General features: G+C 46.9%; 1 protein-coding gene across 1 annotated transcript in view; it reads right to left on the reverse strand.

Annotated features, from left to right (window-relative positions):
• LAMB4 (laminin subunit beta 4) overlaps nt 1-11715 on the reverse strand; it is a 90416-nt gene that overhangs the window by 47985 nt on the left and 30716 nt on the right. The window contains exon 14 of the mRNA XM_032402396.1: nt 524-709. Coding sequence (XP_032258287.1) covers nt 524-709 — 186 coding nt within the window. The remainder of the gene's footprint in view (nt 1-523; nt 710-11715) is intronic.

Consider the following 11715-nt stretch of genomic DNA (forward strand, 5'->3'; position numbering starts at 1 on the left):
TAGATGGAGTGTTTTTCTGATTTGGTTTCTATTCTGCCTTAGATATTTCTCAAAAGGCAGGGGGAGGACGCAAGAGGAGCTGTCTGCCTTTAGTTTTTTTCTTGTTTCAGGGTAAATTCCAAGTGCAAAATAAATGCCTCTTCTGCGTGAATCTGAATCTCTGCACATAGGTTAGCTTATTAAATTTTTAGAAAATTTTTAGAAAAAAGTCCCAGGAGGGCAGAATTTGTGTTAGTTTAGTTTTTCATTGTTCTTATACAAACATTCCATTACCACTTCCTTAGCCCTGTACCTTAGATATATAACTTCAAATTCAGCTTCTCTCCACGGAATAAAGCATGTATGCCTCTGGCTTATTATTTTAATATTGCTAGGAAATTCTTTGATTTCTAATGCTCTCCAGATGTTCTACTTTTTGCAAATCATTTTCTGATGACCCTAATCTAGCAAGACTGGAATGGAAACTCGTAGTTCGAGAATGCACTTCAGTCAGCCCTTTACCCCTGAAAAAGAAGTTGGATACCTGAGTTTCGTAGCGAAGGGCAATGGTGAAGTTCATGGGAAAGGAAATGTTGTTGATGGCAAATCTCAAGCCAGCCCCACGGAGAACCCTGGCAAATCCAGGTCCAGTCCATGCAACAAGGGTCCCAGGAACCGGTTCTCGGAAAACAACGTGAAGGGCAGGCACCTGGCCAAAAGTCACTGAGCCCTAAAATTGGAGAGGAATGCACACAGCTTTGCCTAGAGTCCAGTCCTGGAAGAACTCAGAAAAAAAAAAAAAAAGTACGTATTTCTTGATGTGTATATGATCCATCTGAGTCACAGATAAATTATCCCAGCCAGGATCCAGTCCAGAATGCAGCTGAGGATAATGTGCTGAATCAGCAGCTTTCAGAACATATGTTACGGTATAGAATGATTGATTTGAAAGCAATGTCACTGGAAACCACTTTAAGATTTTTTTTTTTTTTTATTTGACAGAGAGACACAGTGAGAGAGGGAATAAAGCAGGGGGAGTGGGAGAGGGAGAAGCAGGCTACCCGCTGAGCAGGGAGCCCAATGCGGGGCTCAATCCCAGGACCCTGGGATCATGACCTGAGCCGGAGGCAGACACTTAACAACTGAGCCACCCAGGCGCCCCTGGAAACCACTTTAAACTTAAGTACCCCACGTGCTAATGAATTGAACGAATTCCACACTGATGACCTTGGGTTTTCTCAGATCTGACTGTGGAACTCTGGCCAACATATGGAGGGAAAGAAAATATTCCCATGCTTACTTCATGGGCTTTGTCTAATTATGCATGACACTGAGAAAACCCACATGGATTTATTTTTTTGGATATTTCTTCCGTGCAAATATGAGGCATGCTCTTCTATCTGCGTGCAGGCATAGAAGAATAAAACTTGTAACACACTTGATTAATTAGCCTCGCTGATGGTCTCTCTACTGGCTGTCAGCCTGGGGCCATCTGGATCCTGTAGATAATACTTGAATGACTTTTGCATCTGCCTCCCCCGGCTCGCAGCCTCTACCAGAACTCTGCCTCTTGTGGCTTCTTGCCTGCATCACTACAACAGTGCCTCGGCCGCTCTCCCGTCCTTTCCCTAGCCCGATGTGCAGGGTCCACTGCGGCCAGTAAGTGCTCCACACTCTTTCCAACCGCCAACAGAATCACACCCAAATTACTTCATCTGGAGTTCAAGTTGCTCTGCGATCGACCCCAAGCTCCTCTTTATCTGGTAAGAGTTTGACTAGTAACAATTCATTGCCAGTTCCTGCGTTAGGAATGCAAAGATGAATAGCACAGAGTCCTTGCTGCGGAAGAGTTTAGAATCTTGCATTGGAAACCAAAATGTAAATAAGAAACTGTATCAACCAGATTAGGTCCCAACGGACAGATCTATGTAAACGTGTCTATATACCCTCACAACTGCCATAGACACTGCAGATGCCCCTCGGGGATCCCCTTACCTGGTTGGCGCACCCACCCCCGAGTTGCTGTGTGTGTGGCTTCTAAGGGCTCACAGTTGCCTCCTTCTCCAGAGAATTGCCCTCCTAAATACCTCCTCCCCACCTCCAGCCCTGCCCCCGGGGTAGCTGCGGCCAATGGCTTCTTAATACAAGGGTATAAAAAGCTGACCCTGGCTTCTCAGCCGACAGGACAACTTTGTCTGAGGTTTATGCTTCTGAGCTCCTTCGTGGATCAATCCAAAGTTTGTTTTACCTGAGACCACATCTTACTCTTTCCCCTTGTCTTGTTTCTGTCTTTCTCTTATGGAATTTTCCCGAATTTTCCTTAATAAATCACATGCACCTGAATCCAGTCTTGGGCTCTGTTTCTAGGGCACTTGACCTGAGACAGTCGGTGCCAGACCGTTTCCCTAGAAACGTGCTAGCACGTTCCCTAGGCGTGCTAGAATGGATCTAAAATGCACGACCAGAAGCAGACTCCCAGATGCAATTGGGAGGAGGATCGTTTTGGGTTCAGCTGGCAATGAGGACCCCCGTGTGTAACGTGCATCGAGGGTCCCTGGACCGTGGTTACCAGAGCAAGTGCTAAAGCTGTCACCTGTGGAGAACTGGGACAGGATAAGAGCGGGGAGGGGGCGCCCACTGGATATTTCTGGCACCAAGAGATGTGGGGGAGCCATAATGATAAGGACTGTGGACTGTGGAAATGGGGGGTAGTTGTTGAATGCCACCGAAGCTTCGATGAGAGATGACAGGCTCAGGGCGATCACCCAGGAATTCCAAGCCCAGTGTGAGAATCCGAGGCCTCCCTGGAGGTATTTACGGACTCCTCTCCTTTAGCTGGATGGCAGGAAGAGCTGAAGTCCAGGCACGGGACTTAGTTGTAAGATTTGCGGAACTTCAGAGAAGCCTGAGTTCTCAGCCAAGGTAAGTCACCTATGACAAAGTCAAGCCCCTCACAGGGAAGAAGAGGGCTTTTAAGACATGGGCGATGCACACGAGAACCTTGAACCCTGAGGTTCCCCTGAGTGCTCTCGGACTACAGAACTAATCCACTCACTCTTGCTGGAAAATAGAGCCCCTCCACTCCACCCCTGCCACATTTGAGGACAATGCAGAAACCTCAAATGATGCAGGTGTCTTGGAAGAAAATGTGTACCTTCCTCAGGACCTGCCTATACTATGCCTCCTGACCACTTGCCTGATAATTAGGGTCAAGTTTCAGCATGATCTGACTGGGAAAGGGCTGGATCTCTGAGAGGGACCTGGCTAACATAGACCAGTAGCAACTGGGAAAGAATGGCTGACTATGGGTCCTGAGGTTGCTAGACCAACAAGGCAGGATATGAAACTGGATAAAGAGAGTTTGTTGATTTGGGGCCACCAGCAATGTAGGACTTAATAGCCTGGCAAGAGCCCTGGAATCTTGGGAGATGGATCCAATATATTGCTGGAACAGCTCTTGGAAGCTTGGCAAAAGCTGTGGCCCTGAGGAAAGGAAGTAGAGGTTCCAGAACAGCTGTATCAGGCTGTGGAGGAAGGGATTCAAGGCTCAGAGTAGTAGGCGTGCTAGAATGAATCTAAAATGCAAGACCAGAAAACACACCAACTGATTATGTTCCTTGAAGGCCTAGAGGACACTCTATATATCAAGACAGTAAGTAATGAGCTGGTGAGAAGGGCACCAGCATCACTGAAAAGCTGAGTGTTGAGTAACCTCTGTAGGCTGGTAGGATACATCATTACAAAACTGAGCTCCTTAGTATCACTGTGGAGGACAGAATCACAGACTACCAAAGGCTGGGTATCACTTAACTCTCAAAAGCAAGATGGGTACAATTATTAAAGTGGGCAGCAAGGTTGGAGTAGGAGACAAGGGGGCCTGACCCGTAGGAATCTTCAATGGAGATGATTAATAGAACATGGTGTTCCTCGGAGCAAGAGAGATGAGCAGACAACAAAGGTATTGCTTCCTATATATAATCAAAAGTGATCCGGTATGAGTTAGCAAAAGGCTGAGGTCAGCTGCCCCCATGGAAAGACATGATGCTTTGTCAAGTTCCTAGATCTGAGCCACTTCTCAGATCCAGAACCCGGTGACTGAAAAAAGGCCAGATCCCAATGAAGAACGACTCTTCAACACCCTGGCAAGTGTAAACCAGGTACCCAAAGTGCCATCATGGTCCCCTTGTTAGAAGAGGGGCATATAAAGGAGAGGTAATATATGGAGTCCTGGCCTAAGTTCTTTTTGCAATGCGTTCACTGCACTTATGAACCACCCATTGATTACTTCCTCCAATTCCTGAGTATGTAATTGGCACAGACCTGCTTAACAGTGGACATTGACTCTTTGACCTGTGAGGTAACATAAGAGGTCTTATAGTAGGAAATGCCAAGTAAAAGCTTGTGAAATGCCCATCCGCCTCCACTTTCTCCCCACCAAGCCAATACAGTAAATACAAAACAATATTGCAAATCAGCAGTATCCTCAAAGTACCACTCTCAGGACTTGGTGGTGGTTCCCATCATATCCTCATCACAAACTTAACACAAACCTAACCAGCTGGTAGCCCCACTTGCAGCTGTTGTGCTTGCTGGAGTATCTTTACCAGAGCAGATGAACACCACCTTCATATATGATACACAGCTACTGAAACGCAAAATGTGTTCTTCTCCATCCCCATACAGAAGAAGGAACAGAAGCAATTTGTATTGACTTGGGCTGAGCAGCAGTGTGTATTCAGTCTTGCCCCAAGGCCATTCACATTCTCCCTCTCTCTACAACAGTATAGCCCAAAAGGGTTTGAACCATCCAGATATTCCACAAAATAGCACACTGATTTCCTATATTAAAGGACAGTGAAGTTGGGTCCCTTAGCCCAAGGCGATGTTATGCGGTCTCCCATAGAGAGAATCAGACATTCTGTGGCCTTGGTCAGCACCACTGTCTGAGGGCTCACAGAGTGTCTGATTCACCAGTGAGGGAAAACAGAATACCTCCTCAGCTCAAGGGACCCACTTCGCAGCAAAAGAAATATAGCAGCAGTCATGTGACTTTGAGATTCCCCTGCTCCTACACAAACCAAACCGTCCAGAAGACGCTAACCTCAGATGGGGGGTGGAATGGGGTCTCTCAAAGATGCATCAGCTTCAGCTAGCTTGGAAATGACACCCTGTGAGGCGGGACAGTGGTCTTCTGGAGGTTGTTTACTCCTTAGGGCGAAGGCCTTATGTAATGCAGTGTCCCCAACAGGGAGAAAACATGGGTTTGGAAATCAAGTAGGAGTAGCCAAGCTCACTGTCACTGACGGTGATCATGGGAATTTGGGCTTCTTGTGCTTACGACTTTAGGCTCTGTGGGTTTCGATGTCTTGATTCTTGGGCAGGAACAAAGAACTCCACTAAACTTAAAGCTATGGCTGCTGCATGGTCACTCAGGCTCCTCATGCCAGTAGACCAGGAGGCCTGGGAAGAAATGACCATAACTGGAAGGGCTGCTGCTGTACAGTCAGGACGTGAGGAATATGCATGGCACTGAGGGGCCCACTAAGGCACCCTTGGCGCTGCCCTACATGTAGCCTGATGAGACCATGGAAACCACGGGCTCAGACCCTGGAGGGATGAGGGCCTAGGTCATCCTACCCAACAGAAGTGCTAGTTGAGGATGAGGGGAATCTAGAATGGGTGGCAAGGAGGGGGAAGATAGTATCATTTACAACCTTGGGACCAACTGTCACAGCTGAAGGTTGCAGTTTGTCCCACTAATCTCCTTTTGTAAATCTCCCCAGGAATGGTGATCAATGAGAATCCTGGAGAACCTGTGCTTGCATGGAATGAACTTAATGTAAGAAGCAAATGAGCATGGTCAGCTTCATAGGTGTGCAACACGTGTACTTGCAGAGGGTCCCACACTCAGAAGGGCCCCATGTTTGGTTTCATGCTCTGCTGTCACCATCTTGAAATAATAATTTTATCTTTGAAGTTGTTTTGTAAGTTGATGTCTCTTGGGATAATGGAGGGCACATGTGAGCAGAAGAGATAAGCCCACCATGTGCTTGCTTGCTTGCTCCCATTTGCAAATAGCTCACATGATGCCGGTGAGCATAGCATTCGAGTGGATCTACTATGCGCATGCGTTCAATGAGACTAAGAGTGTGTACAAGGTAAATGTGTTACATTTACGACTGAGTAAGCAGGGTGCTGACAGCTCCAGGAAGCCAGGCTTTCTGTTCCAACCAGAACTTGCTTTGAAAGCAGAAAGGCGGCAAAGGCATTCTAAGAAAGACATTATTCATGTGGCTTCCCTGTATCAGCCAGCTGCTTACACCGAAGGATGCCTAGGAGGAATAAAAGATAAGGTGACTCCCGGGTGCCCTTTTTGCAGCCCTCCCTTACTCATTAGTACGCTGAAGGTAGGGAGCGTTGGCGGGACACAAACCGAGAAGTGGAACGAAAACTAAGTTGAGTTAGTTTTGTGCAGCGTTCCATTGTTCTGGGAAGAACAAGATACAGATGCAAATGTGACTACAAAATACAAACTGTGTAATTTCAGTGATTACACAGGAGCCAAATGCTCTTATGTTTGCAGTGAAAACTGGCATCGCATGACATAAAGATGAATGGCCCAATTCACGCTAATAATTTAACTTTTTAATATTCCTTTTTGGGGCACCTAGGTGGCTCAGTCATTAAGCATCAGACACTCTGCCTTCAGCTCAGGGTCCTGGGATCGAGCCCCACATCGGGCTCCCTGCTCCGCAGGAAGCCTGCTTCTCCCTCTCCCACTCCCTCTGCTTGTGTTCCCTCTCTTGCTATCTCTCTCTCTGTCAAATAAATAAATAAAATCTTTAAAAAAAAATATTCCTTTTCTTCAAGTGACATTAAACAGCAAATAAAAAACCACTAACAAGTCACAAGAGAGACTACAGAAGAAACTAAGAAGCTGGATATTTCAGTACCTTCAATGTTCTTTTTCCCTGATTTCCGAACAAATGGCCATGCTTGGGAGTCTGAGCACTCAAGGAGCTGATGCTTCCGTGCACTGCCCTTTGCTGGGCCGCTCTCCCCAGCTACCAGCTGCTGTGACTGTTGTTTGCTGTCTCACACAGCTCCCTTCTCTTGAGAATTGTCCTTGGCTGGGAGCTCCCACGAGGGAGGCTGCCTGCACCTGCCCTGGCCGCCCGCAACAATGACTGACCGATGAACACAACAGGCCTGCCCTTGGGCCTCCATGGGGGCAATTCTGTTGTGCCGTTTATGCTTCCGACCTTGCCCAGGGGCCAGGCCAAGGCTAGACTCTGCCCTAGACGCGTCCTTGCCTTGCTTTCCCCTCCCTGCCTCCTGCCCTTGCTCCCCATACAGGCTTCTCCTGATGAGCGTCCCCCCAGTAAAGCACGTGCACCCGAATCTCTGCTGTCATGTCTGTTTCGGGGGAACCCAACCCAAGACAGCGACTCAGCCCACACATACGCATGTATAGAAAACTGATACAAAATTTTCACCAAAAAAAAATGCCCTTGTTTTGTATTGTTCTGTTGCACCAAGCTGGCCCAGCCAATTGATTTCGCTTTGAAAATTACTGATCTGTGGGACCCCAGAGACGGAAACAATGAACAATGTCCAGATGGCAGGGTAGGGAATGTCAGAGGAAGATAAATCTGCGTTGGGCCTTCAGGGATGAGTAGAAGTTTTACATATCAATCATACAGAGGTGGTTGTTTCAGGCAAGAGTCAGGAGAATAGTCTGTGGAAGCTCAGAGCTGTGTTTCTCGAAATGCAGTCAGGGACCAGCCGTATCAGAATCACCTCGGGGCGCTTGGCCGATTTCCTGGCCGGTCCCAGATGCCCCGATTCAGCATCTGGAGGGGAGGCCTCAGAATCTGCATTCTGAATGAACTCCCCAGGCAATACTGACAGTAAAATTTGAGGTTCACTGAGCTGCGCCACAGAGAGCCAGGGGAGGGGAGGAGCCACTCATCCCCCACTCTTCTCTTTCAGATGGACTCAGAATGAGAAGTCCAGAGAGTCAGAGAAGGCTCCATGGGCATGCGGCGTGGGAACAGAAACCAGAGAAAGAGCGAGGCCGCCATACTGGTGTGCATGGACCCGGGAGGAAGAACACCGGCCAGGAGGCCTTCTCTGCTCCTCTCCGCTGGAGATGAGAGTCCCTATCACATTACGTGCACCTCTTCTATGAGACTCACCCCGCCTGGCCACCATTAGTTGTTTGTATACATGGCTCATTTCCACAACAACAATCTCAAGGGCAGGCTTCATGCCTACATATTTTTGTTATTGATCCAAGCATTTCATTCACTCAAGGAGGTCTCTTATATGGAAGGAACTGACTTAGGTGTTAGGTTCGTGAACAAGACAGCGAGCGGCTGATTTCATTTGCTTTCTAACATGCCCATCATGCATTACACACACGGGAACACTCAGTGAGTAAAGATCCCAGTGTATGAATGAACGAACAAATGAATGGGCCTAAAATACCCCCAACTTTGGCTAATACAGTTGGATGGCTACAAGGTCCTCAGGTCTCCTTGGGCCATCTGAAGCCATCGGAGGTGGGATCCTGTGGAGGGGGCATCATCCTGCACTCAGGCCAGCACTGGCCGACTCCCACGGCCTGGTTCCAGGGCATAGCCATGCACTATCCCCAGGGATATCCACATGTCCTTTTCCCTCCAATGAGGGGGATAACCATTCCTCAGCACTGTACCTTTCCTTACTAAAATAACAAAAAATTGTGAATTCATAATACCTGACTCTCGAACTCCAGAATCCAGCTTTCCAGAAACTTCTGTCTTGAAAGAAAGAAAGCTACTAAGGTTTTGCCCAGAGGCTCTAATTACTTTGAGCTTGTGTCCTCCTTTCGTCTATCCCATCCTTGAGGACACTGGGAGCTTACATGGCCTGAGCACTTACCCGGGCCCCACACAGTTCTGAGGGCAGTCCTGGGTTGTTCGCTTACGGCAGGACAGACAACGGCCATGAAGAAATGGTTTACCTCATTCCACTCGTCAGCATGTACACTCTGCTTCTGATTGCTCTTCAGTATTATATTGCCTTTGTCAACTACGAAATCGCTCCCTTGTTGCTGGAAGTACACATCACATGTAGGCAGAGCTGTGGCTGATATCTTAACAAGAAAAGAAATGACAGTGTAAGCAACCGACGAAAGTTCCAATTATACCACGGGGCAAGAGTTTCAGATTATCCGATAATTTAAAGGTAATCCCGAGCCTCATTTCATAGCCTCAGGGAGGAGTTATGAAGCAGTTTATAATTTTCTGTTCCTCTGTGAAAATGGGAAATTTTTGGTAGTCCGATGAGCATGTATTTGGTTTTCTTTTTAAAGGATGCTGTGTACCGGTGAAATTTGAAACTGGGGAAACATTTATTTTTATCTATTAGTTTTATGGTATTAAAAAAAAAAGCACAGGGGCACCTGGGTGGCTCAGTCGTTAAGCGTCTGCCTTCGGCTCAGGTCATGATCCCAGGGTGCTGGGATCGAGCCCCGCATCGGGCTCCCTGCTCGGCGGGAAGCCTGCTTCTCCCTCTCCCACTCCCCCTGCTTGTGTTCCCTCTCTCGCTGTCTCTCTCTCTGTCAAATAAATAAATAAAATCTTAAAAAAAAAAAAAAAAAAGCACAAATGTTATGTTTTTAATGTGAAATCTCAAGAAGAAAGTTGTAGAAAATCAACAACAGACATGGTGGCGAGGCAGATTTATTAGCTTATTGTCACTCTGGCCACTCCCTAGACCAATTCCTGGCAGTTCTCACAGTTTGTGGGATTTGGCCTTTTGGGTTCGCACGAGAGGTTCGAGCAGGAGAGCCAAATCCCAGCAGTCAAACTGAAGCAGAGGAATTGCATTCATGCAGCTCCAGTTTCCTTAAAATCCTGGCCTCGCAGGCTTCTCTTTGCTACCATGTCCTCAGCGGTGACCCAGTCAGAATCTCCAATTGCTTGTTTCCAGATTGTCGCTGGACTCTGGACATGGGTGTTTCCTTGGTTGATGTTTCATTGTTGGTGTTACAAACATGATTTTTAATTTCACAGGTGCCCTGGTTGTTCGTCACGAGCGCGCAGCCCTAGGGTCAGCTGTGTGGCCTGCTTCCGGAACTCTCTTACTCCAGTGTTTACTGCTCTGATTCTCAGCCACACTCTCTGACCAGCTGCCCAACCTCTGTGATGAGGACCCGTGGACAGGCTACCCTGGATTATGCCAATTTGTCCTCTTTTTTTTTTTTTCTCTTACCAATTGAGTTCGTGTAACACAAAATTAGAGACTATTTTATTAATTTTACACAGACAGTATAATACAGAATTAGCTTTATACTATACTGTATTAAATTCTGTACTATGTTAAATTCAATCAACATTAACTTTTTGTGACCACAGGTCATTTCTATAAGAAAACAGACCAGTGCTTCCCAAACTGCCTATGAATCACCTAGGGATCTTGTTCACAGGTAGACATGATTCAATAGGTGTGAGGTGGGGTCAGAGATTCTCCAAGTGCAGTGAACTCACAGGCAATACCAATCTTATTGGTCTATAGACATTTTGAGTTGCAAGGATATTGCCACAGACTGAATGTTTGTGTCCCTGCAAAATCCATATATAGAAGCCCAATCCCCACAGTGATGATATTTAAGGGGGGGGGGGCCTTTGCGAGGTGACTGGGTCATGAGGGCACATCCTCATGAATAGGATTAGCGTCCTGATGAAAGAAACCCCGGAGAGCTTCTTTGCCCCTACGACCATGTGAGGATTCAGTAAGAAGATGGCGGTCAATGAACCAGGAAGCGGGCTCTTGCCAGACATGAATCTGCTGGCACCTTGATCTTGGACTTCCCAGCTTCTAGGACTGTGAGAAATAAATTTTTGTTGTTTATAAGCCACCCAGTCTATGGTGCTTTTGTTATAGAAGCCTGGATAAATTAAGATACACACATATAAACACACACACCTTTTGAAGACCCACCAAGAAATCGTTGTTTTTCTTTGTTCTCAAATTCATAAGTTGTGGTCTTGGATTCACATCCTTTCATGTGTCCATCATCCTTTCTCTTCTCTCTGCTTCCCATTAACTTAGACCCTTCCTTATTCCTGCCAGACTACTGCACACCGCTCTCCCTCCATCCCAGGCCTCACTTGTATTAGACTGCCCTGGCAGAACACCGAGGACAGTCTTCATCGGGTCAGTCCCTTGCTCAGAAAGCTTCAGTGAGTTCTCATTGCCCAGAGAATAAAATATAGTCTCTTTAATAAGAGCATCTAATGTTCTTTTCCAATACTTCTTCCCTATATGAACTTCCTATTCTCTGAATACACTTGCACTGTCTCTCCTCTGAGCCATTACTTGTAACGTTCCTGGCTGGACTGTCTCCTCACCAAGGCCACCAACTGAAACGCTTACTGTTTTCAAGTCTCAGGCCATATTATTCTACCTGTGCATTAAGCCTGTTCATAAAGGATCACTCACTCTGAAATTTTAACACATTGCACGTATCCACCTCCTTGTCATAAGGCTCTGCGCCCATCCTGAGCCATCTATGGAAGTGTATTTGCTATAGTTAAAAATTCCTGGAGGGCAGAGACCCTAACTAATCATTTTCAATGCTGCCCTTGGCCTAGAGGTCAGTGTTAGGCACTGGGTGGCACATATTGCTGGGGTGAGAGCAAGCCTTATGGAGCCAGATGCACCTGGGGTGAGAGCAAGCCTTATGGA

The sequence above is a fragment of the Phoca vitulina genome, unplaced genomic scaffold, assembly GCF_004348235.1.
Source record: "Phoca vitulina isolate PV1807 unplaced genomic scaffold, GSC_HSeal_1.0 scaffold4, whole genome shotgun sequence".
Classification (NCBI taxonomy): domain Eukaryota; kingdom Metazoa; phylum Chordata; class Mammalia; order Carnivora; family Phocidae; genus Phoca; species Phoca vitulina.